The sequence below is a fragment of the Heteronotia binoei genome, chromosome 1 (assembly GCF_032191835.1).
Source record: "Heteronotia binoei isolate CCM8104 ecotype False Entrance Well chromosome 1, APGP_CSIRO_Hbin_v1, whole genome shotgun sequence".
Lineage (NCBI taxonomy): Eukaryota > Metazoa > Chordata > Lepidosauria > Squamata > Gekkonidae > Heteronotia > Heteronotia binoei.
The window spans coordinates 258,985,490-259,012,749 of NC_083223.1; the positions used below are offsets into that span (position 1 = coordinate 258,985,490).

Here is a 27,260-nt window from a genome sequence, read left to right on the forward strand (position 1 = left end):
AGCAAAACCTCTGTTTTCTCCATTGACTGAGGCTCCTCCCCTGGGGAGGAAGGGGGGGGAGGCAGAGCTTGCTTTGCCAGGCTCTCTTAATCAAGGGAGCCAAGCCTCCCTTCTATTGGCTAAGGCTCCTCCCCCTCCTGGTCCCCCAGGGAAGGAAGGAAAGAGCCAGAGCTTCCTTTGCCCAGTTCCCTGGATCCCATGGGAGAAATACAGAGAAAGCACCTTTAAGTCCAACAAGGGCTAATATTGTAAGTATTAGCACTTATTTTAAGTATGTTTTAAGTTTTTTTTTTTAAATCTTCAATTGTGTTTGCCTGTGTTCTTTGTAAAGTTTATAGCTCTGCTACCTAATCTAATAGCTACCTACCTAATAGGTACACACATGGCCTGGCCCGACAAGGTCTCATTTATGTCAGATTCAGCCCTCGTAACAAATGAGTTTGACACCCCTGAGCTAGATAGCACGCAAGAGCAACCCTTAGCAACTGACTTGGATTGCCCTTCACAGCAGCACCTTGGATCTTTCCCAGATCCTGAAATGCCACTAATCCCCATTTTCTCAGGCACCATCACCTATAGTCGAAAAGACAACAGACAGCAAATGAGTCTTTATTAGGCTACGGTAGCCTCTTTAATTTGTTCAGTAATAGAGCTCTCTATGTATGTGTATGTGCAGGCGCCTACACACAAATCAGAGGTATTTATAATATGTACACACACATAATTTAATTTAAAAAAAAAATCTCCAACTTCTCCTAACTTCCCCCCAGGGCAGAGCCAGGGAGGCTGCAGCCCCACCCGTGGGGAGGGAAAGCGAGCCGGAAATGGGGTAGATTTAGTTTCCTGCAACAAATATACAGTAAAATATATTGCTATGTACACGGCTCTCGGCTTCAGGCCATGCAGCCTCCCTTCTTAGTCCAGTGGGTCGGAAGGGTGGGGTTTATTGCTTTGGGTAGAAGATGGAGTTGGCTTGATTGGTCTTGGGAGTGTGTGTGGGGGGGGGAGAGGAGTAGCTGCTCAGTCTCTCTATGGCAGTGGGGGGGGGGAGAAGAAGAAATCACCCCTGAAAAAAAAAAGCATAATTGCCTTTTCAACTATTGCTACAAGGGAACTAGGTGAAGGAACTCCGCCGGATGGAGCGCTAAAGCCATTTTCTGTAACGAAACCCCTCCCCCATCCTTAAACCTTTAAGGCGGTCTCCCCGCAAAGCACGAGATAGGATACTGCCCCCTCTCTCTGCATCAGAAAGATCCTCCCCCACTCCAGTATTTATTTATTGCTTAAAAGTGATAATGCAACATTCTTGGGAGTGGGAAAGCATTTTTTTTTGGGGGGGGGGGGATTGTCACAGGATGATGATAAAGACGATGATGATACTGGATTTATATCCCGCCCTATATTCTGAATCTCAGAGTCTCAGAGAGGTCACAATCTCCTTTTACCTCCCCCCCACTCCCCACAACAGACACCCTGTGAGGTAGGTGGGGCTGAGAGAGCTCTCCCAGCAGCTGCCCTTTCAAGGACAGTTCTGTGAGAGCTATGGCTGACCCAAGGCCATTCCAGCAGGTGCAAGTGGAGGAGTGGGGAATCAAACCCGGTTCTCCCAGATAAGAGTCCGCACACTTAACCACTACACCAAACTGGCTCTCTAAAGAATGAGGGGAGAGTATTACTCCAACTTTTCCAGAGGTTCTGGATAGATACCAGACAGACAAGGCAAAAAGTGTCATTTCCCCCACTCCCGTTCCAATCCCATTCGTCTCCCTCGTCATTCCTGGAGATGTGAAGCTTTTTAAAATTATTATTTTAACACCCCCACCCAGCCCCTTAAGGTGCATTTGGTTGGGCCCAGCCCAGGGGAAAACTGAAGTGGATTGAAGGAGGGGATGGCTGTCGATACGAATAGCACAGGGGAGGGGGCGACGTCTCTGCTTCACGGTCCTCGCCTGACTCCTGGGGAAGGAGGAGTCAATCATTTCCCCCCTCCCCCCCAACAGGTGACATTCCCTCTCCCTCCCTGACCATCACACCACTCAAATCCAATATGGCTTCCGAGCTAAGTCTACAGTGGCTAATTCCCCACCCGCCTCCCTCCCCTGCATTAATAAATTAAAATATGGCTTCCAGTGTGACTGTCCAGACTTTCCCCACATCCCACCCCAGTCCCGCCGCTACATACGGGAAAGGTTTTCTTATAGCCTGGTTTTAAAAACAGCTATTTCTCATGGCTGGGTCCATTCCCATTAACCTCAGTGCAAAGCAGTGGACGGTTATTATGTTTGCATACATTTTGAAATGTACTAACATATGCAGATGGATGCCGGCAGGGATTTGGCAGGACGAGGAGCTTCAATCCAGGTCTTAAGTCCGTTTCCTTGTCTTCCTTTACCTGATCCCTGCCTGTGCTGCACTCCCAGGACCTTCATTTTCCCCCCACCCGTTCCCCCATCCTGCCCCCTACGGCCGATCCTTCAGTCCATCATGGCCTCCAGCATCTCCAGGAAAAGCTTATGCATGGGAACTTTGCCCTCCAGCTTGAGGCTGTAGAAATGGTGGAGGACGCGGGTGGCCGTCTGGCGTAGCAGGGGCAGGGTGAGGAGGAGGCGTCCGGCGCGGCGGGGTTCCTCAGGACGCCGTGACGCTTCGTATTCCAGCAGCGCCTCATGGAGCACGTCCCGGAGCCGTTGGACGGCAGACATATCTTCAATATGCACAGAGTCTGGAGGGAAAAAAGGGGGGCGGGATTTGGTTTGAGAGAGAGATGGGTCACCACTGGTGTCAGCTTCTTTGGACCATCCAAATTATGACACCCAGCTCTATCTGTTGATGGGTGGCCAGTCCGATTCCACCCTAGAAGATCTGTCCACAGCATTACAAGCTGTGGTGGGGTGGCTCAGGCTGAGTGGACTGAAATTAAATCTGACGAAGACGGAGGTCCTATACCTAAGTCGCCGCGGTCTGGGACCGGAGGTCAATTTACCGACCTTTGATGGGGCGCAGCTTATGCCGGTGCCCAAGGTTACAACTTAGGAGTGCTCTTGGACGCCTCCTTAACGATGGAGGCCCAAGTAGCTGCCACTGCTAGGTCAGCTTTTTACCATCTGCGGACAGTAAGGCAGTTGTTTCCCTTTCTTGATCGTGAAGACTTGGCTACTGTGATCCATGGTACAGTCACCTTGAGATTAGATTACTGCAATGCCCTCTACACAGGGCTGCCCTTGTCCCAAATCCGGTGACTCCAGCTAGTGCAGAATGCTGCAGCCAGGTTGTTAATGGGAGTTCCTTTACGGGAGCACATTCGGCCTGTGCTGAAAGCACTGCACTGGCTACCGATAGTGTACCGGATTTGCTTCAAGGTGCTGGTTATCACCTTTAAAGCCCTATATGGCCAGAGTCCTGCATACCTTAGGAACTGCCTTTCCCCAGTGAGCACTTCGGTCCGGAACCCAAAACCGGTTGATGGTCCCCAGCATCAAAGAAGCCAGGCTTGCATCAACAAGAGCCAGGGTTTTTTCCATCGCTGCTCCTAGCTGGTGGAATGAGTTGCCGAAGGAGGTGAGGACCCTGCGAGACCTCACACAGTTCCGCGGGGCCTGAAAAACCTCACACAGTTCCGCAGGGCCTGCAAAACGGCACTCTTCCCCCACGCTTTTCCATAATGACATCTACAGCGATGGATTGGGCCCAGAAACACCACCAGTGGCTTGTCTGGGACCTCCAGAAGTTTAAAAATCGACCAGTCTGATTACCACCACTAATATCTTGTTGTCTGAATACATCGAATTAGCACCAGACGTTTTAAATGTTTTAACTTTTTTTTAATTTAATGTTGTATGTATTTACTGTTAAATGGTTGGGCATGCTGCGGCTGACCCTCGTGTTGTTAGCCGCCCTGAGCCTGCCTTGGTGGGGAGGGCGGGATATAAATGAAATAAATAAAATAATAAATAAATCCACGTGCAATCCAGGAGCTTGTAGATCAGTGCCGCAAAGCAGAAAGCAACTTCCAACAATCTAATGTGCCTTAAGATCTTTTCCCTCCACCATTAAATCGCTTCAATTAAATAACACCCAGGTATGACACAAATGCAAAAACCTAGATTTCAATCCAGTAGCACCTTAGAGAGGAACAAACTTTGGGGGGGGGGAGTGGGATAAACTTTTGAGAATCCAAGTATCCTTTGTCAGATAGGACTACAGGAGCTTTGACCCTTATACCCCCCAAATCTTGATGGTCTCAAATCCAGCTCTTCCACTGCAGATCAAGTGACCCTCTGAATTTTTTTTTTAAAAACCCAAAAGCTATTTGCTTTATACCAGTTAAAAGGGATGCCCACTGATTTGTTTTCAAGCCAGGAAAATAGTACGCCAACACATGCTGATGTTAGCGTGTTATGATGCTGGGGGGAAATATCTAGATCCTGCTCCTTTCTCCTTCACTGGTTAGTCCTCCCAATGGAGGAAACTGAAAGGGAAGGCAATTGCCCCTGTATAAATCGATGGTGCGGTCTCATTTGGAATACTGTGTGCAATTCTGGTCACCGCACCTCAAAAAGGATATTACAGCATTGGAAAAAGTCCTGAAAAGGACAACTGGAATGATTAAAGGTTTGGAACACTTTCTCTATGAAGAAAGGTTAAAACGCTTGGGGTTCTTTAGCTTGGAGAAACGTCAACGGCAGGGTGACATGATAGAGGTTTACAAGATAATGCATGGGATGGAGAAAGTAGAGAAAGAAGTACTTTTTTCCCTTTCTCACAATACAAGAACTTGTGGGCATTCAATGAAATTGCTGAGCAGTCAGGTTAAAACAGATAAAAGGAAGTACTTCTTCACCCAAAGGGTGATTAACATGTGGAATTCACTGCCACAGGAGGTGGCGGCGGCTATAAGCATAGCCAGCTTCAAGAGGGGGTTAGATAAAAATATGGAGCAGAGGTCCATCAGTGGCTATTAGCCACAGTGTGTATATATATGTGTGTGTGTGTATACACACACATATATATTGGCCAGAGTGTTGGACTGGATGGGCCATTGGCCTGATCCAACATGGCTTCTCTTATGTTCTTATGTAAGCCACTTTGAGGCTCCTTAAGGTAGAGAAGAATGGAGTATCATATCTCAGCACTTGTCTTTCACCCCAGAAACTTCTCACCAATTAACAAGAATGTCAGAAGCAAGGAAGAGGTTGACACCTTACTGAGCAATTGGGCGGAATCCAGCTTGGCCCATTTTGCCATCTGTCTTGGGAAGGATTAGCAAGGATCTTTCCAAAAGAACCAGCCCCTGCAGTCCTATGTGATATCTTAAAGACTGAAAAAACAAAACCCAAAAGCTCAGGGATCATCAGTAGGTCATTTAGTGAAAAACTACAGAGCGGGGAAATAAAATTTTAAATGGACATCTGTGGTTGAATATTACAGCCCCAGTTGGGAAGATCATAGATATTGTTTATGTACTGTTTTCGATAGGATAGATTTTGCTACCTATCTTGGGTTTCCCCACTGAAATAATGGCACAATAAACTTTGGATAAGAGCCCTATGGAACAGAGTAGTAAGTTGCAGTATTGCAGTCCAAGCTCTTCTCATGACCTGAGTTCGATCCCAGTGGAAGCTGGGTTCAGCTAGCTGGCTCAAGGTTGACTCATTTTTATTTATTTATTTTATTATATTTCTATCCTGCCCTCCCCTATCAGGCTCAGGGCGGCTAACAACAGTCAACAATTTGATAACAATTTTAAATTATTAAAACATTAAAACAATTTTAAATACATTCCTTCCTCAGCCTTCCATCCTTCCGAGGTCGGTAAAATGAGTACCCAGCTTGCTGGGGGTAAAGCGTAGATGACTGGGGAAGGCAATGGCAAACCACCTCGTAAAAAGTCTGCCATGAAAACGTGAAAGCAACGTCCCCCCAGAGTCGGAAATGACTGGTGCTCGCACAGGGGAATACCTTTACCTTTTAAAACTTTGGGTTATTTTAAAAAAGAGATATATTGCCTTGACCTGGATAGCTCAGGCTGGCCCAGTCTCATCAAATCTTGGAAGCTAACCAGGGATGGCTCTGCTTAGCACTTGGATGGGAGACCACTAAGGAAATCCAGGGTCACTATGCAGAGGAAGACAACGGCAAACCACCTGTTTGTCTCTTGCTTTGAAAATCCTTTTCTTTTTTTTTGGCTGGCAAACTGCAACTCATTTACGGCAATCCCCATAGGGTTTTCAAGGCAAGAGACAGTCAAAGGCGGTTTTGCCATTGCCTGCCTCTGCTTAGCAATCCTGGTATTCCTTGGTGGCCTTCCATCCGAATACTAACCCCGGCCAACCCTGCTTGGCTTCTGAGAGCTGACAAGGTCAGACTAGCTTGGGCTATCAAGTCCAGGGCTGAAAATATTACAGGGTTGCTGTAACTGGCTATGACACTGCCGCCCTTAAATTAGCTCTTCCATTTCCCCCCCTGCAAAAATGTATGGGTGGAAGCCATCTTTGCTCCTTGCTTAAACTCTTCGCAAACTACCCACTCACCAAGTCCTCTCCACCCTCCACTGGGGCTTACCTGAATTAGCAAGCGCCAAGGCCTTGAGAAGCACGTATTCTTCCCGCTCCAGACGCAGGGCCCGGTATTTGCGCACCAGCTGTAGGACCACACCGCTGAGCTCCAGCAGCCCAGCTGCCCGAGCCGCTTCCTCATCTAATGCAAAGTCCTCCGCAAAGACAATCTCATCTTCACAGGGCAGCGAGCGCCAGGCCACTCCCAGCAGCAATACCTCCAGCCATACGCTCTGCAGGACGGACATCTGGTCTGCCAAGGAGAGCGCTGGAAATCCTGCCTCAATGAGAACAGACCAGGAAAGCAAGAGGAGGGGATTAACAAAGACATCAGCAGCCATTGGCTTGGTCGCCTGAGGTGATTTGAGGATTATTTCCAGGACACCAAGCAGAAGTGTTTTACAGTACTGGTTCTTTTCTTTTTAGGTTACCAATTATTGAAAAGCTGAATTAATAAAATAGCACAGAAAGAGCAAATAGCAGATATATGATGCCTATTTCATTGTGTGAGGGGTGAACATATGAAGCTGCCTTCTACTGAATCAGACCCTCGGTCCATCAAAGTCAGTATTGTCTACTCAGACAGGCAGCGGCTCTCCGGAGTCTCAAGCTGAGTTTTTTCATGCCTACTTGCCTGGACCCTTTTTAGTTGGAGATGCCAGGGATTGAACCTAGGACCTTCTGCTTACCAAGCAGATGCTCTATCACTGAGCCACCATCCCTCATTGTCGGGGTATGTGGTTAAAAGACTGTTAGGAAGCAGAGCAGCTCAGGAGATGGTAAGCAGGAGGAAGTTCAAGAGCTGCCCCTGCTCTGTTCTCATCCCAGTCTCACCTGGTATGTTTTTGGCCCAGCCAATGATAACCACAATCTCCCGGTCAGCCAGGTCACACAAAGTGCTCGCAGCCTTGGCAGGTCCATCAGGAAGCGCGGGGTCAGGCATGGCGTACAGCTTTTCGGGTTCTGCCACCAGCAAGTGTGACACCATTGTGTTCATCGGAGCTAGAGGGGAACATAAGAAGAGGTAGGTTATTCTTAGGTAGGATTTCAAGGTTTGTTAAATAGGTAACTATTGAAAACTGTAGCTCCACAAAGGCCTCCTGAGATCTGCATGATGAGGTAGTCCCAAAGTCTGATTCTACAGCTAGAGGGGAACATAAGAAGAGACCCGCTAGATCAGGCTGATGCTGGATTGTTCCAGTATCATCTTTTTTTAAAAAAAATTCTGTTTTACTATTTCAGCACTCTCAATATATTAAAGCAGTAAAGCACATATATCGAACAGCAATTAATCTAACATTTAAAACCCATCCCCAAATTGAAATCTGATCATAAACCTTCCTAGGATCAGTATATCTTCTATCTAATAATTACTCTTATAGTTAATGTAATAATTTAGTACAGTCTTTATATTCTTATATCTAAATCGCAGCATACAACTATAAATTATGCTGGTACATATACAACTAAGCAATGAAAATGACAAGAGGGCTCAATATTTCTCAGATGTGATGTATTTAAACATCCATAACTTTCTTCAACCAATTTCATCTCAAATTCAAATAACTAGAAATATATTAGATTTTGGTAATATTTATTCTTAAGTAGGATATCAAGGTGACTATCTAACTCCACAAAGGCCTCCTGAGATCTGCAGGGAAGCTTATTTATTTTCCCAAGGATGAAGTAGTCCCAAAGTCTGCTTCTACAGTTGTATATCGATGGCATTTATGATTTTCCCAATGAGCCCCAAGGCATTCTGATGCAATTTTGTTCCAGCTGCTTTTGGACTAGTTTCCCGTGGAAGGCCTATAACCAAGGAATGCAGGTCAATGGCCTCTTGTACTGTCGTCCCTCAACTACTGATGCTCACAGGTATGCTGCTTCTGGACATGCAGGTTTCATTTAGCCATGATGGCTAATAACCACTGGACCATCACCACGTCCCACAAGTTAATTATGCTTTGTCTGAGGTTGGTGTGTGTGTGTGTTACAACCAATGTTCCCTCGAAACTGCAATCTCTTGGGCAAGAATTCTACTTTGTGAGCTACTGGTATTAAAGTTGTGAGCTACTGGCATTAAAATTGTGAGCTACTGCATAAATCATTGTGCGCTGGGGCCATTTTTCCAGAGCTAAGACAAAAATGTGTGAGCTGGAGGCTAAAAATCTGTGAGCTAGCTCTTGCTAATTCAACTTTTAAAGGGAACACTTGTTACAACCCCCAAATTTCCTTCCTTTCCGCATCTCTTTGTACTTGAAAAGAATGAGAACGCTCATTAGTAGATAGATCCAAGTAGGCAGCCGTGTTGGTCTGAAGTAGTAGAACAAAATAGGAGTTGATTGCACCTTTAAGACCAACTTAGTTTTATTCAGAACGTAAGCTTTTGTGTGCATGCACCCTTCTTCCAATGAGGAATGAGAAGTGTGAAGAAGTGTGCATGCACACGAAAGCTTACATTCTGAATAAAACTAAGTTGGTCTTAAAGGTGCAATCAGCTATGTTCTACTCATTAGTAGAGTTCCTCTACTACTTCCTTGCTTTTTGTAATGTCCCTGGATACATTTGTTTGGCTTGGTGCCACAATGGCAGCTAGACTGGCAAAATGGCTAATGTCAGGGCTTTTTCTGTAGCAGGAACTCCTTTGATACTTTAAATACTCCTTCCTTGGGTTGTTTTTTTTTAATTTAAAAAAAAAAACCCAAGGAAGGAAAGCCCACCACCTCCCAAGGAAGCCTGCTCCACTGAGGAACCTCTCTGTCAGGAAGTTTTTTCTAATGTTGAGTCAGAAACTTTGGAGTTTCACTCCAAATTTTCAGGAAGTTCCCAACCTGGAGTCAGCCACCTTAGCACAGGGGGGGCAATCTCACAAATGAATGGAGCCTGGGTCCAAAATTCACCTTGATTGAGGACTACTCTCACATCAGGAAGCACTCAAGCGTAGCCTTCTCCCCTACATGCTAGTTTTCGATACTGCTTATTTTACATGGGGGAACCTGAGGTGCCACTGTCTGCTTGCCTTCTGAATGGCCCAGAAGGGCAGTATAATTTGTGTATTCCTCACCACCACCACCAATGTGAACATATTAAATCCTTCAATCCTCCTCCCACTGTCTTTCCTTTCTTCCCGGCTGTCAGCCTTCTTCTGGTTGTGCCAGTCATGTTGCCATGACAATGGGAATTGCTCACTTATGGAACCAGTGCCTGGGCCAATCCCCCCAGTAACTTCAACAGGCTTGCCATTTATTGCCTGTGGCAAGTAAACAGTATCTCCAGGTGGCCAGGCGTGCTTTCACCTGTGCCTCTTTTCTCCTTTTCTCTTGCATATTGGCAGTATCGGCCCCAGGGAGGATTCCAACCCACGTGCCTCTTGAGGGAACTGAAACATTGGAGCAAGAGTCATTTTGTTCCGGTTGTGTCCCAGATCTTTCAGGTGTGTGATGAAGAAGGGTGGGCCTTTCCCTCTTTCCACTCACCTGGTTTCTTGGCAGTTGCCGTGGCGATCTGTGGGGTGACAAATGCACTGGGGTAGGTGGCACCCTCCACCTCAGGCCGGCGCTTATATTTCTGTCGCCCTCCTCGCACTCGGTCAAGACGTACCCCTGAAGAATTAACCAAGATAGAAGAAAAGAGAGAAACAATGAAAGAGAAATGTTCTGGACAACTACTAAATACTATAATTTTGAAAAAGGCAGGAGAGGAGCCTCCATTTGGCTTACAAAATGTTAAATCTAATCCAGAATCCTTGGCTTCCAATTCCAGAGACGTATAGTTTAGCAGTGCTGATTTATTTATTTAGAATTTATTTTTATAACTTTGTACAGAACAGTTGAAAAAGAAACATGCTAATTCGTTATAGATTGAAAACAATTTATAACTAAAAGTGGGACTATTTATAATATACTTAGTATTTAAAGTATCAAAAAAACATTAACTCTGTAGACCTTCGGGAATATATATTCTAGTAAAGGTAAAGGTAGCCCCCTGTGCAAGCATCAGTCGTTTCCGACTCTGGGGTGATGTTGCTTTCACAACGTTTTCACGGCAGACTTTTTATGGAGTGGTTTCCCCGACAGTCTATCCCAGTACTGGGAACCAATAGATAAAATAACAGGCATAATGAGGCATAATGCACCCTATTAGCTGTGCTAATTTATTATTGTAAGCCAGCTTGAACAGAAAAGAAAGGTGAGAAATAAATATTTTAATTAATAAACTTGGTGGCAAGGAGGAAAGGCAGTCTTCACATGCTTAGAGCATCTCTCCTATGAATTTGGCGTCTCCTAAGGCAACCACATAGGCAGTCACTGAGTCTCTAAGCATAATTCAAGGTGCCAGTTTTGACTCACAAATTCCTTTTGAAGTTTGCCTCTCTCTAGATGAGCATCTCTAGCTATTACAATCAGGTTCTCAGCATCTCCCTTTTTCTCTAAAGTCAGGAATAAGATGGCAAATCATTTAAGGGTCTGCTAACACCGTGCTTAGAACTTTTTGTAATTGAACCTCTTATTGAATGTTTATAGAGAACCTTAGCCTAGTTCAGCTTCGAACTTGCTGAGATAAAGAACCAGAGCTGAAAGGATGAGGGGAAAATGTAGCTAGAAACCCAAGTCGCAAATGAGCTTTAGAAAAGGTAATCATATACAACATCTGTGTTGCTCAGTTGGATCAGAAGTTCAGATAGCAGTCTTAGCTTCAATTTCCTTGAGCTGTCTCCAAATGGGCTCTTTGTCCAACGTAACATAACAGCACTTATACCAAAAGAATAGCACTTGCATTTGTGAAAGGGAGGGGGGAAATAGCTGATTATCCCTCAATCTATACTTTGCCCCATAGTATTCAGAAGTTCTGTGACTGCAAGGAGCACAAGTTCTAGAAGAGTCCCATTGGCTATAGTAGTCCCACTCGACAAGCATACTTTACTCGTGGTACCATAGATCCAGCCCTTCTTTATCAGATCACATAGGAAATTGGAACTGCCTTCGCTCTTCGGTGACTGGAAAGAGCTCATAACTCAACTTATGTCCATTGAACTTGGAAATCTCATAACTTTATTAAATATGAAACATTTTTTTAACCTAACCAGTGCAGGCAAAATTCCTGGAATACCTGTGAGTTGTTGACAGAAATACACCCAGTCTTATGACTCCATAATTGCATATATAGAGAAGTCTAGGCTTAAACGTCCCTCCTGACATTGCTAGTTTCTTATATGTTCAGGGATGCTTGTGTTTTTCTGTTTTTTTCTTTCTGGTGGAGGAACACTCTCTGACTTGCTGCTTGATGTTCAGGAACTATGATATCACCACTAAACTGATCTCCAGCTCAGTGACGTTTTAAAAAACTGCCTTGCATTTTTGGAAAGATAGGACCCAGCAGCGTCTTTGGGGAGGAACAGTGGCTCAGTGGTAGAGCATCTGCTTGGTAAGCAGAAGGTCTCAGGTTCAATCCCCGACATCTCCCACTAAAAAGGGTCCAGGCAAATAGGCGTGAAAAACCTCAGCTTGAGATGCTGGAGAGCTGCTGCCAGTCTAGGTAGACAAGACTGACTTTAATGGACCGAGGGTCTGATTCAGTATAAGGCAGCTTCATAATTATTTAACCTTAAAGACTGAGAAAATTTGTTGCAGGGTATGAGCTTTCGTGAGACATTGCTTACTTGTTCAGAAGTATCTGAACAAGTAAGTAGTGACTTGTGAAACCTTATCCCCTGCCACAAATTTTGTCAGTTTTTAAGGTGCTACTAGACTCTTGCTCTTTTCTACTGCTACAGGCAGACTAACACAGCTACCCGTCTTGATCTATCTGGAAAGACAGGGATATACATCTTTTGCTTACAGCTGTTTAAAAATTCTCAGGTTGATCTGCTTTTTAAACAAATGCCTTTAGGACTTCCGGGGTTGGAAAATGCTGAGCTGAATTGCTTCTCAGAAGGGGAGCAGGCTGGGGCTTCTGTTCGGGGTAGTGGAGGGCAATTTAATGTGCCTACTTTTCTCAGTCAGAGATCAGTCCACGATATGCACAGGAAACTCTGAGGAGATTTACCTTGGCTAAAAGGGAGTCCCGGGGGGGGGGGGGAATCCTCTGAGGCTTTGAGGGGTCTCCGGAGACAAGTTGCATTTTCATCATCTGCAGAAGTTTCCAGAGTCATTTATTTGACATAAGCTTGACAAGATCCTAACCTTCGTTGAGACTGCTAAACATCTAAAGCTATACAAGACTGGTGTTGGATCTGGATAACTGCAGAAAAAGGTACTGATGACTATCTTCATTCCAGGACTATTTAAAGTTAAACAAAATAAAATCAGAAGGTGGGAAATAGAGATTCAGAAAGCTTGGAAGAAGAAGGGGAGAAGGGGCGAAATTTGAATTTTGTAAATTTAAAGGACAGTGCTAAAAAGTGGAAAGGAATTTATTGTTCTGTCTACTTGCGGTTTTGGTGAAAAAGCCCCATTGTCACAGATTTGCAGCTCTCACAGTCGACACAGAAAATACGTCAAACATCGCGAGATCTTTTTACCAGTGAAAATGGGATTTGGTGGCAAGAAAAGCAGGAAGTGTAGGATGGAAAAGGGAAATCATTGAAGCAGCTAGCCTACTCTAGGACTATAATATCATAGAAAAACATCGGCGGCCATTGCTAGGAGGTCAAAATTTAAACAAAGTTTTTAAAGTGTTCGGGACATTAAAAATTGGTGAAGGTGACAGAGGTGACAATTATAAGGTACATACTATTGGACATTTCGCTGATAATTATTTTAGAAGCCTTTTGAAGGAAAATTTTTTTAAAGGGAAGCAGAAAGTCGCAACTGCCATTTTGGAAGAAATAAAAACTTTAAAAATTAATATCTGAGCCCAAGAGGCTCTGAGGACGGCGAAATTAGGCTTATGAAAAGGGCAAGCCTTACTCCATCAACCCTGATAGTTTAAATTTAATCTGGAGAGGTCAAAATTTTTGGTGTTTTTTTAAATGTCAGAGCATAAGTTAACCTGTGCAAAGACAGACAAGGACTGCCTCAATGGAGAAAATGCAAGAGCAATTAGAAGCAACGGGAGCCAGGATGATGAAAGGGGTGAGAGACACGATAACTGCTTCTAAAAAAGAAATTAGAAAAGACACTGAAGAGCTAAGGAAAGATATAGAAGATATCAGAAATGAGACTGTGGTAACATCAAAGAAAGTGCAAGAGATGGAAGAGAGAGTGAAAGTACATGATTCCACTTCGCTAAAAATGCAAGAAAAGGTGGCAATTCATGACTACAAATTGATGGAAACCCAGATACGTCTGAGAGGAGTACCTGAGGACTGATTTGAAAGGATATATAATAAGAATAATTGCAGAATTTTTGGAGGAAGATCCTGAAGGAACTAGAAGCACGTATGACTATATGTACAGAGTGAACTCACTATATGCCAAGAAAAATAATCTACCAATAGATGTGGTTATAAGATATATGACAAAAGAAATGGTGGGAAAAATCTTGAATAAACATTTTGAAAAGACATTGCTAGTGGGAGGCAGCAGAGTAAGAATCATGAAAGAATTGCCAAGACAAGTGATAAATGACAGAAAAGCATACAAAAAATTGACAGAAAAACAACGTGACAATGAAATGAGGTATAGATGGATAATACCTGAAGGTCTGAGCTTTGAGCTGCAAGGAAAAAGGATTACAATTACAAGCACACAGGAACTGCGTAGGTTTTATGAAGAACATAAAGAATTTGCACCATGATGGATTACAAATTATTATCTTGGAATGCAAATGGACAAAATTCACCACAAAAAAGAAAGGTAACGTTTCATTGGATTAAAAAGCAAAATTGTAATATAGTTTGTTTACAAGAAGTAAACAAAAGGATTACAAATTTTTATGGAATAAACAACTGGGACTAGAATTTTATTCATTGGCTGAACAGAAGAAAAGGGGAGTGATTTTCTATATTAAACAAGAATTGGAGCCGAAATTAGTGTTTAAAGATAAAGATGGAAGATTTGTAGTGGTAGAAATAATATTAAATGCTAAAAAAAGGTTGTTATTGGGACTGTATGCACCAAATGGTGCAAAGGATGCTTTTTAAAAAGACATTATACAACAATTTGATGAACTGACTTATGACCAAGTTTTGATAATGGGGGACTTTAATGGAACAATTAAGAACACACTGGATAGGTCTGGGGGTAAAAAAAATAATAAGGAAGGAAAATTGCCAAAGTCTTTTTTTGAATTGGTCTAACAAGAAAATTTGGAGGATATATGGAGGAGATTTAATCCTGAAGTGCGGGACTATACCTTTTTTTTCAGCAAGGCATAAAACTTTTTCCAGAATTGACATGTTGTGGGGCACTAAAGACTTAGGCCTTATAAGAAAATAGAGATTTTACCTAAAATTGGGGCTGACCATAACCCAATAATGTGGATTACAAAATTGTCTAAGAAGTTGAGAAGATGGAGATTAAATGAAGATTTACTACAGAATAAAGAAATAGTGACATCTCTAGAAAATGAAACTAAAGCTTTCTTCCAAATAAATGATAAAGAGGATATAGAATTTCAGACGGTCTGGGATGCTTATAAAGCAGTTATGAGAGGAATATTGATTACATTGAATAATAAAGATAAGAGGGCAAAAGAAAAACAGATGTTGGTCATTCAAAATGAAATAAAGAAAAAAGAAGGGAAACAGAGAAAAAGGCCAGGGAAAAAGAAAATTATAAGGGAGATTACAATATTACAAACACAAATGAGACATTTGTTAAATAAAGAACTGGAATGGAATCTGAAAAGACTGCAGCAGAAATCTTTCAAGGGAGCAAGCAAACCCAGAAAATATTTGGCCTGGCAACTGAAGAAAAAGAGAAAGTAAAATAATTAATAAAATTGTGGTGGATGGAAGAGAGGTGGTAGATCAAGAAGGAATGAAAAGAGAATTCTTTAAGTATTATGCCAAGTTATTTAAAGGTGTTAAAATAAGGAAAGGAAAGATGGATGAGTACTTACAAAAGATAAAAATAGCACCCTTAGCAGAAAATATGCGAAAAGTTTTGAACGATCCAATTGAAAAAATAGAAATTGAAGCAGCAATTAATGCAATGAAAAATGGAAAAGCACTTGGGCCAGATGGATATACAGCTAAATTTTTTTAAACCCTCAAAGAGAAGTTAATCCCAAAACTTCAGAAATTGATGAATATGATAAGAACAAAAGGGAAAATACCAAATACGCGGAAGGAAGCTGTTATTTCATTGATTCCAAAGGATGTTACGAACGTAAAAAATTATAGACCAATTTCATTATTAAATAATGACTATAAAATACATACAAGAATCTTGGCAGAACGGTTTAAACAATATTTGATAAATTTTATAAAGGAAGATCAAGCGGGGTTTCTTCCCAAAAGGCAAATAAGACAATATCAGAACTGTTGTAAATATTGTAGAATATTATGAAAGACATCCAGAAAAGGAAGTAGCATTATTCTTTGTGGATGCAGAGAAAGCATTCGACAATTTAAATTGGAATTTTATGTTTGCAGTAATAGAGAAAATGGAACTGGGAGAAAGCTTTATAAGAATGATAAATGAGAGCCAGTTTGGTGTAGTGGTTAAGTTTGCGGACTCTTATCTGGGAGAACCGGGTTTGATTCCCCACTCCTCCACTTGCACCTGCTGGAATGGCCTTGGGTCAGCCATAGCTCTGGCAGAAGTTGTCCTTGAAAGGGCAGCTGCTGCGAGAGCCCTCTCCAGCCCCACCCACCTCACAGGGTGTTTGTTGTGGGGGAGGAAGGTAAAGGAGATTGTGAGCCGCTCTGAGACTCTTCGGAGTGGAGGGCGGGATATAAATCCAATATCATCTTCTTCTTCTTCTTCTTCTAAAAGCAATATATACTGAATAACGTGCAAGGCTATGTATAAATGCTGATCTTACAGAAGACATGATAATTAGTAAAGGTACAAGACAAGGTTATCCACTTTCCCCACTGTTGTTTATAATGACTCTTGAAATATTACTGATGCAAATTCAAGAAGATAAAGAAATAGAAGGATTAAAAGTAAAAGGATTTACTTACAAATACAGAGCATTTGCAGATGATATAATGTTTATACATGAAAACCCCATACAAGTCACACCTTTGTTGTTAGCCAAAATACAAGAATAAGGGGAGTTGGCGGGACTTTGTATTAATAAAGAAAAATCAAAACTTCTATGTAAAAATATGCAAATAAATAAGCAACAAGAATTGCAGAGACTAACGGGATGTGAAGTTACCTCCAAGGTAAAATATTTGGGTGTGGAGATAACAATAAAGAATATTGATTTGTTCAAAAATAATTATGAGAAGCTATGGCGTAAAATGGATGAAGATATGTTAAAGTGGAATAAACTTAATTTGTCACTGTTGGGTAGAATAGCCGCAATTAAAATGAATATTCTACCACGAATAATGCATTTGTGTCAAACTATTCTGATTGTGAAAGACAGTAAACAATTTAATAGATGGCAAAGAAAAATTTCAGAGTTTGTGTGGGCGGGGAAGAAACCAAGAATTAAAATGAAAATTTTAACAGATGCAAAAGAGAGAGGCGGATTTCAATTACCAGACTTAAAATTATATCATGAAGCAGTTTGCTTAGTATAGATAAAAGAATGGATAATGTTGTTAAACAAAAAACTCTTAGCGTTGGAAGGTCATGGAAATAAATTTGGCTGGCACGCTTATACGTATTATGGGGGAAAAAAGATAGACGGCTTTTTCTCTCACCATTATATAAGAAACAGCTTGCTAAATACATGGATGAAATATAAGAAATATGGAGATGAGAGAAAACCGTTATGGATAGTGCAGCCGAAGTGATAAAAATAATAGCTGAGACGGGTGAAGAAAAGTGGTTGTCATATAATCAACTATTCAAAATACAAAGTGGCAAAATAGAATTGAAAACTGCTGAAGAGCTGAATAATAAATATGATTGGTTTCAAATGCAGCAAATAAAGAGCTTGGTGGGGAATGACAATAAAACTGAAGGAATAAGAAAAGAGCAAAAAGAAATGGAAAAAGTTCTTTAGGGTTTGTAGAATCTTTCGGGATCAAGTGCTGTGTTCTACTGGAGAAAGTTTTCCTTCCAGACGTTTCGTTCTCAGCTGCGGAGAACATCCTCAGTGGCGTTGCAGCCGGAGCAGGCGCTCAGACCTTCTTGGCTGCTGTGCATTGAGGGGGGCCAGGGCTGCTGGAGAGCTGCTATTTGTAGGCTGGAGAGGGTGTGATGAAAGTGCAATTGTTTTGTGGATGTGCCCATTGTTTGGTGGGGCTTCCTGGAAGGGTAGTGATAAGGAAACTGGCTGTTGAATGTGACCATTGTTCTGTGTTAATTGCTGGGAAGGTTGGAAGGGGTTTGAAGATAAGGAAGATGGTTGTTGACTGTGCTGATTGTTCTGTGGAATTTGCTGGTTGTTCTGAGACTTTCTGCAATTTATAGTCTGTAGGGTGTTTTGCAGAGCTGGGTACCAAGATTGGTGGATGAAAATGCCTTCTTCCTTTCTGTTAAAATTGTGCTGGTGTTTGTAAATCTCAATAGCTTCTCTGTTCAGGCGAGTATGATAATGTGAGACCGTAGAAAGGACTTCAGTTCTTTCAAAGTGGATGACGTGGTCTCCTTCTTGAAGTGCATGTTCAGCTACAGCTGATTTTTCTGGCTGAAACAAGCGACAGTGTCTCTTGTGTTCAGTGAGATGGGTGTTGATACTGCGTTGGGTAGTGCCAATGTAGACTGCACCACAGGAGCAGGGTATTTTGTAGACTCCAGGGGTTGAAAGTGGATCTCTCATATCTTTGGCCGAGCGCAGCATGTGGCGGATCTGTTGTGTGGGCTTGAAGACTGTGCCAACATTATGGCGTTTGAGAATTTTGCCAATGCGGTCGGTGACAGATTTTATGTAGGGCAGGAAGGCTGTACCCACATTTGTGTGTGGCTCGGGATTTGGTGTGGATGGTCTCCTGGGATGGAGGGCTCTACTAATTTCTTGTTGGGAGTATCCATTGGCCTGCAGTGACTGTTTGAGGTGGTGTAGTTCCTGTTGGAGTTGGCTTGGTTCACAGATGCGTGATGCACGGTGAATGAGGGTTTTTACAACTGTACGTTTTTGGCGAGGATGATGATTGGAATTCTTATTTAGATAGCGATCGGTGTGTGTGGGTTTCCTGAATACAGTGTGGCCGAGTTTTCCGTCATCTTTCCTGGTAATGAGAACGTCAAGAAAAGCAAGTTGACCATTGTTTTCTTTCTCCATGGTGAACTGGATACGAGGATGGACTGAATTCAGATGAAGGAGAAAGTTATTCAAAGCAGCCTCTCCATGACTCCAGATGGCAAAAACATCATCCACATATCGGAGCCAGCAACGTGGTTTTAGGAGGGCAGACCTTCCAACCTTCCCAGCAATTGATACAGAACAATGGTCACATTCAACAGCCAGTTTCCTTATCACTACTCTTCCAGAAAGCCCCACCAAACAATGGGCACATCCACAAAACAATTGCCCTTTCATCACACCCCCTCCAGCCTACAAATAGCTCTCCAGCAGCCCTGGCCCCACTCAATGCATAGCAGCCAAGATGGTCTGAGAGCCTGCTCCGGCTGCAACGCCACTGAGGATGTTCTCCGCAGCTGAGAACGAAACGTCTGGAAGGAAAACTTTCTCCAGTAGAACATGGCACTTGATCCCGAAAAATTCTACAAACCCTAATGATGTTACCAGCCGTGAAAACCTGAATTCTTTGGGAAAAGTTCTGCTTGGAGACAATGAAAAATTAATTTCAAAATTATATAAATGACTTTTAAAATGGTCTATGGAAGATGAAGTAGTGAAATCTCAAATGATTAAGGCAATTAATGTAAATAAAGAAATACAGATGGAAACTTGGGAATATTTGTGGAAGAACTCTATGAAGCTTTCGACGTGTCATAGTATTAAAGAGAACTGTTTTAAAATGATGTATAGATGATATATGACTCCTAAGAAATTGGCAAAGATGAATAATAAGATGCCAGACAGATGTTGGAAATGTAAAAAACATGAAGGTTCTTTCTACCATATATGGTGGACTTGTGAAAGAGCAAAAAAGTATTGGCAGATGATTCAACAAGAAATTTCTAGGATCTTGGGATATGAAATTAAGAAAGTTGCAGAGACTTTTCTGTTGGAATTACAAATGGAAAAATTTCCAAAAGAAGATAGAACTATAATTTGGTACTTGCTTTCAGCTGCTAGGACATTATATGCGCAGTTGTGGAAGCAAGAAAAAATACCAGAGAAATGGGATTGGCTTGTAAAAGTTAGGACATGGAATGAAATGGACAAATTAATAAGAATTTTAAGAGACTATGATTTAGAAGTTTTTAAGGTGGAGTGGAAAAAGTTCAGAAGATATGTAGAAAAAGAGTGGAAAATAAAAGGACATTGGACAATTTTTGATAATGATTAAGTCTTAGAAAAAAAGAAGAATATTAATTTTTGTTTTTATTAGTTAAGGGTACCTTTAAACATTAGTACTTTAAGTAAATAACACTGGTGGGGGTCAAGTAACGGGGGGAGGGGTGAGTAGAAAGTAATATATAGGATAGATAAAAGAAGTTATTAATGATGCAAGAAATATAATTTGTTACCATATGTTACCAAATAAAATTGTTTTAACCACCAAACAAATGCCTTTAAATAAATGCACATTACAAATGCTTGCTGAAAACTCAACTTTGAGATATTTCAGATGATTAAAAAGCCACAATGAATGAAATGACGCATTTAAAATGCTTTGTTATAGCAAGTCACCAGAACCAAAACACCTTCGAAGCTATATAACTGCCCCCTTAACATTTAGACATGCTGATTCCAATTGAAGCTTCATTATCTTTTTAAAAGGCCTCACAGATTGTTCAACCAAGTGTTGATTTTTTTTGAGAGATCCTTCTTCACACTGATTTCCTTGCCAAGGAACTCCTGGCATGACCGTTATGATACACCTCTACTTTGCAAAGGATTATGGGACGTATTCTAGAACAAACACTTGCTTCATGTGCCAGCATTTCAGGCTTCATCTTCACCTTACAGGTTCCGAAAATACAAAACACACCATTACTCTTCTGGTGCAGCACACAACAAGGGGAAGATTAATAGGGGACAGCTTTTGAAAAAAGTTTATCTGCCATTAAGCTTTTCAGAAACCCCAGAGTTCCCTCAGATACCACTTGAATGCCAAAGAATCCAAGTGTGGTCAGAGGGCACATTAAACTTTAGGGTTTTCCCCCCCAGCATAGACCAAGCTTTAGGGTTTTTCTTTTTCCAGCATAGACCAAATCAATTAAAGCTTGCAGCCCTAATATCTAATTAGGCAAATGAGCAATTTAGCTTGGCCCATAGTCCAGTAATTTCTCTTCTTTCTCCCAAAAGGTTGCCTGCCCCATCCCTTCCTAACCCTGAGTCTTTCAAGCCCTCCTGCTCATTCTCCATCCTGCTTTGCATCACACTCCCTGAATGAATCTTTATTTTTGGTATACCTCTCCTGGCCTTCTTTAGGTTTAGTACATATTTCCCAAAGCCATACCTTCTTTGAGCATGCCCACGCGCAGGCACTTGGTGAAACGACATGCCTGACACGCCTTCCGACGCCGCTTTGTTATCTCACACTCGTTGGTGGCTGGACAGCTGTACTCAATGCTGCCTGGGAGAGAATGAGAGAGAAGGGGGCTGTAGCTCAGTGATGGAACACCTGCACTGCATGCAGAAAGTCCCAGATTTAGGACCTGGCATCTCCTGTTTAGGGTTGCATCTGCACATCCTTGGATATTTACACCACTGCAGCCATTTGCAATTTAGAGGTTCCGGAGCTCCGCTCCTGTGAGCTCTGCTCCTGGAGCTCCTGCCCAAAATGAGAGCTGGGGCTGCCAACTCTGGGTTGGGAAATTCCTGGAGATTTGGCAGTGGAGCCTGAGAAGAATAGGATTTGGAGAGGGGAGGAACCTCAGTGGGTTACGAGTCCACCCTCAGAAGCAGCCATTTTCTCCTGAGGAACTGACCTTTATTGTCTGGAGATCAGGTGGAATTTGTGAGGACAAGACAATCCAGGAAGTGAAATATCTATCCTAGCAATCAGGTAGCGGGCAGTGAGACACTTTATTTACTGGAGGCCCTAAAGTGAAAGTCCTTTCTTCCTGAAAATCTATCGCATTATGTCAGAGACTAGGAGTAAGGCCCATTGTGGAGAAATACACAACGGGCTCTAGAAGGAGGCTCTGTGCAAGTGCCCCCCTCCCACCCTTGCTGTCTTCCCACCCACCCAGTGAAGCATTCACTCCCCCCAACCTCAAGGGGAACCGATCTCTGCCATTTGGAGAGCAGCTGTAATTCTGAGTGAACTCCAACCCTCACCTGTGAGGGCTTCTGAGGGAGAGTAGCCACCAAAGTGTCTGAGATGTGTGCCTAGCAGAGTATATGCAAGGGTTTTGACAGTTGTTCCCAACGTTCTGGGGCTGATGTGGTGGGGGACAGAGAAGTGAGCCAGTAGGATTGCAGAGGTGTGTAGTGATGGGTGATAGCCCAATGGTTACTGGAGCTCAAGTTTCAGCCAATGGAAGAGCTCTATTTTGCCAATACCACTATGGTTTTATTATTAAGGATAGGACCTCTCTTCTTCTCTCCTACCTGGGCTTAGAATTGTAGCAAGCTGACCTTTTTGAAGTTAATCTGCTCACAATAAGTTAAATATACCTACGTGAATATGTTATGTAAGATGGACTTCTATTTTTGTACGTAAGAATTTCTTTCTCTTGTTATCACTAGAGTCAGATCATCTTCATAATTTGTTTGAACAGCATTTTTCTCTTAACAGAGAAATGTGGAGGATCAAGGACACTATGTAAAGCTTTTGGGCTGCCAAGGCAAATGTTTTCCTTTTTTACGTTTAAACCGACACATTACACAGTTCTGAGCTAGATGGGTCCCCTGGACTGACTCATTAATTACATTCAGGCCTCTCTTTATTTGTGATGGCAAGAATGGAACTTGTTCACCATGCCAGCAAGTATCTCCCATTTGGATGTGAAATGCAATTGAAACTGCTTGACTTGGGAAACCCTGACTCAAACTCCAATTTGCTGTGGCATCTAAATGCTTAGAATCCTGCAATTCAGAAGTCAACAATTTCCAAACCTGGAAGTTGTCAATTGTGTAGGAGGGGAGGAAGGAGAGAGGAAGCAAGAATGACAAACAAGCAGCGTTCATGCCTGTAGCCAACCCGCAAGGATTTGTCATGATGCCTGAATACAGGCGGCATAAGGTAGCTTCAACTGCACATGTATAAGAGAAGAGTCAAGAGAAGAAGAGTTGGTTTTATATCCCACTCTTCACTACCTGAAGGAATCTCGGAGCAGCTTACAATCGCCTTCCCTTCCTCTCCCCATAACAGGCACCTTGTGAGGTAGGTTTGGCTGAGAGAGTTCTGAGAGAACTGTTACAGACCCAAGGTCACCAGCAGGCTTCATGTGAAGGAGGATGGGGAATCAAACCCTGTTCTCCAAATTAGAGTCCGCCACTCTTAACCTCTACACCAAGCTGACTCTCATGAGGCTGAAAAAAGTATATCTAAGAAAGGTTTGTGTAGATATACAGGATGTTCATCAAGAACTAGATAAAACTGCAGTTTGTTTGTTTTTCAGTAAGTTCCTTCCTTTCCTCCTTTGTGGAACTCAAGGTAACATACCTGGAAGAACCAGTCTGGTATAGTGCTTAAGTGTGCAGACTCTTATCTGGGAGAATCGGGTTTGATTCCCCACTTCTCCACTTGCACCTGCTGGAATAGCCTTGGTTCAGTCATAGCTCTCACAGAGGTTGTCCTTGAAAAGGCAGCTGCTGTGAGAGTCCTCTCAGCCCCACCCACCTCACAGGGTGTCTGTTGTGGGGGAGGAAGGGAAAGGAGATTGTGAGCCACTTTGAGACTCTGAGATTTGGAGTGGAGGGCAGGATATAAATCCAATATCATCATCATCATGTTCCTAGGCAATCTATCCAGGCCTGCTTTGATTCAGTTATACTGTTATTTACTTATCCCTCCAGGTGCTTAGAAGCAGCATGTGTGGTTATCTTATTTATTTTCACAACAACCCTGTGAGGTATATTTTCCTGGGATACAATGATTTGCCCAATGTCACCCAGTGAACTTCATGGCTGAATAGAGACTTGAATAAGTCAACAAACAGCCTCTCAGAACTGAGCAAGCCCTTACATTCTTGGCCACACCTTGTTCTGTTTGTAAGTCATTCTAAAACAATGATACTCAGTGGACTGGGAGCCACATGTGTCTCTTTGATACAACACTGGTTGCTGTTCTGTGTACCATTCCCCAATGTGACACCTGCCTCACGTTTCAGGAAAATGGCCAAGGTCTTTGCCTGGTAAGGCTTGTTGGTTCCCACCTTGAAATGGCTGCCACAAGAAGAACAGGTAAGCTGCAAGCCTCAAGGCAGGGACAGAAGGAAATGGGGCTGTTTTGGTTGACAGTGATCTCTGTGAGCCACAAAAAGAGTACCACTACTCAAATGCATGGGTCCCCAACTTTTTTGATCCTGTGAGCACCTTTGGAATTCTGACACAAGGTGGTGGGAGCAATGAAAAAATGGCTGCCACAGAAGATGGAGCCACCCACAAAAAAATGGCTGCCGCAGAATATTTACATAGTGAAGATTCTTGCGCTGCAGGGGCAGCCACCACCAAAGCAATGCTTTTCGGAATCTGCACAGCCAATCAAATCTCCACTGACCAATCAGAAGCTATGCTGGGCAAAAGCTCCACTGGGTCCTGCCCACTTTCTAAAAACACTTTGCGGGCACCAAGAAAAGTGTCATTATGGAGACCCTGTTCTAAAACATGACGGAAGCTTAGGAATACCAAAGGACAAAGATAGATTAATTATCTATTACCACCAATGCTCCCTCTAAGCTGTGGAGTCTTGTGAGCAAAAATTCTACTTTGTGAGCTTCTGGCATTAAAGTTGTGAACTACTGCATAAATTAGTATGCTCTGGGGCCATTCTTCCTAAGACAAAAATGTGTGAGCTGGAGGCTAAAAAACAGTGAGTTAGCTCACACTAACTCAGCTTAGAGGGAGCACTAATCACCACGTATCACTGTCTGGTTACACAATGGTACACAATGTTCCTCTTTGCCTTATTCTTTCAAAAATTTCAGGGATAAGGCCCAGAATAGGAAACTTAAGCTTAAATTCTGTGTCTGATTCAACTTAAGCATAGATAACAAAAGTTGGGTGAAGTAGTTCTTCTCATAATATGTAATTTACCTCTGGAATTCACTGCCATAAGACATGATGGTGTCTGTTAGTTTAGATTACTTGAAAAAAGGGACTAGAAAAAGCAACCTCCTCCCCCCAAGGCTCCCCCCCACTTTTTCCCCCCTGAAGGTGATCACCAAGTGTCTTTAGCAGAACATCTCAAATGTTGACAGGTTTGGAGCTAGGGCATTTTTCATCAAGGGATATCAACATAGTGGTTCATACAGTTATTTTAATTAGCACAAAAATGAAACCTTGCATTCTTCCTACTAAGGTCCCTGGTTAAAACAGAACAAACCACAACTGCAATCGGTATCACCTGATGAAGAACGCCTTAATTCAAAATATGTCAGAATTTGATAAGCTCTATTAAAAATCTTTGGCACCCGCTTAAAAAAAATCTTGTCTTTTTTTGATAGCATGGGTTTCTGACATCTTTAGAAAATGATTAGAAAGTGCACAGAAATATAAAATCTATCCCACAGTTTTCAGCAATGAGAACATGGAACATCCATGTACAGATGCAGAATATCTTTCATAGAATCGCAGAATAGAATCACAGAGTTGGAAGGGACCTCCAGGGTCAACCACCCCCTGCACATTGCAGGAAATTCACAAATACCTCCCCCAAACACACACCTCCAGTGATCCCTGTTCCATGCCCAAAAGAACCTCCAGGATCCCTGGGCCTGGAGAAAAATTGCTCCTGATTCCAGGTTTCATGCAAACAGGGAAGGGCTTTTACATTCATGCTCTACTATAGGGGTTTGCGGCCCTCGAGATCACTTGGTCTGGCCCTCGGGGAGCCTGAGTGGGCATTGTGAAGGACTGCTGCTGGGGTATGTGGGTGCCTTTAAAGGTCTGCTGGGAGCAGCTGCAGTTTCCACATGAAGGGAGGGAGGGAGGAGTGGCAGAGATGGGGGATGGGAGCCAGCTACCACCAGTTCAATTTGCATTTGATTATCCCATATGGTGTGGCCTAATATGCTAATATTAGAGGGTGTGGTCTGATATACTAATGAGTTTCTGCTGGGCTTTTTCTACAAAAAAAGCCTTGGATTTAGACATTTGCCTAGGGCAGCAGGCCAGGAGGGTACGCCCAATTAGGCTCGCCCCACGTGACTTCAAATAGAAAAACAATTATTTGCATTAATTTTGCCAGCCTGAATCGTTCTCCCTTGGCGGAGCACTATTTTTTAAACTGATAATTTTGTATGGCCCGCAAATGACATTCTAAATATTCAAATGGCCCTTGGCAGAAAAAAGGTTCCCCACCCCTGCTCCACTACTAGGCTTTTCAGAGGCATCTGGTAGTTTAGAATGTGCAGGTGTGCGCTCTGCAGAGACTCTTCTGCAACCCAACAGCTTTGAAAGGTCACTGGTTCTGCCTGCAATCAAGGATGGGTTAGGGTGGGAGAGCTTACCTTGTATGGTTCGCTTGAAGAATGCCTTGCACGCTTCGCACGACGCCACGCCGTAGTGATACCCCGAGGCGACATCCCCGCACACCAAGCAGAGCCGTTTGGGCATGGAACTCAGCATGTATTTGCCCCGCCCTGGGGGGTCATCTGCATCATCGTCGTGGCGGCGACGGGACACCCCTGTCCCAGCAGGCAGTGGTCCTGCACTCTCATGTTCTTGGGGAGGCCCGCTGGCACTGGTATCAGATGAACCGCTTGGACTATGTTGAGCTAGACTGTCCGGGGAGGCTGGCTCCGTTTTGATGAAGAATTCTGCTCGGCGATCCCGGGACGACATGGTTGGGAGAGGCTGCAATGAGGGGGAAACGTATTGGTGCTGTGATAATAGCAACATCACACCGAACCTTTCTAACAGGAGTCTGGGCTGAGGACTGCAATGGATGGGAAAAAACTACTATAACGCTATGAGACATTTCCCCCTTGACTTATGAACACGTGAAGCTGCCTTATATTGAATCAGACCCTTGGTCCGTCGAAGTCAGTACTGTCTACTCAGACTGGCAGCGGCTCTCCAGATTCTGAGGTTTTTCACACCTACTTGCCTGGACCCTTTTTAGTTGGAGATGCTGGGGATTGAACCTGGGACCTTCTGCTTACCAAGCAGATGCTCTACCACTGAGCCACCATCCCTCCCCAACTTGAATGAGTGATGCTGCAGAATACTGAATCAGACCCTTGGTCCATCGTGATCAGTTTCATCTACTCAAACTGGCAGCAGCTCTCCAGGATCTCAGACAGAGAGAGGGCTTTTGCATGACCCACTGCCTGGCTCAGGCTAGCTCCATCTTGTCAGATGGTCATGATGCTAAACCTCACCTCTGAACATCGTTTGCCTTGAAAACCCTGCAGGGGTGTCAAACTCATTTGTTATGAGGGCTGGATCTGA

The 27,260-nt window shown here is 43.1% G+C and overlaps 2 protein-coding genes across 2 annotated transcripts in view; one reads left to right on the forward strand and one right to left on the reverse strand.

Annotated features, from left to right (window-relative positions):
* TRMT112 (tRNA methyltransferase activator subunit 11-2) overlaps positions 1–27,260 on the forward strand; it is a 40,935-nt gene that overhangs the window by 6,108 nt on the left and 7,567 nt on the right. The gene's annotated exons all lie outside the window — the stretch shown is intronic.
* On the reverse strand, positions 603–26,662 carry ESRRA (estrogen related receptor alpha). The gene is made up of 6 exons (XM_060254461.1): positions 26,318–26,662; positions 21,157–21,273; positions 10,031–10,156; positions 7,389–7,556; positions 6,562–6,831; positions 603–2,722 (listed from the first exon to the last, which is right to left on the reverse strand). The coding sequence occupies exons 1-6, from the start codon at positions 26,649–26,651 to the stop codon at positions 2,475–2,477; spliced, it is 1,263 nt and encodes a 420-aa protein (XP_060110444.1). The 5' UTR covers positions 26,652–26,662; the 3' UTR covers positions 603–2,474.

Bases quoted from the DNA above. Each gene is read 5' to 3' on its own strand.
- ESRRA (XM_060254461.1), bottom strand. From the start codon at position 26,651: ATGTCGTCCCGGGATCGCCGAGCAGAATTCTTCATCAAAACGGAGCCA. The intron at 21,274-26,317 runs GTAAGCTCTCCC...ATTCTCTCCCAG, and splicing joins CTTCAAGCGAACCATACAAG to GCAGCATTGAGTACAGCTGT. The intron at 2,723-6,561 runs GTAAGCCCCAGT...TTTTCCCTCCAG, and splicing joins CTTGGCGCTTGCTAATTCAG to ACTCTGTGCATATTGAAGAT.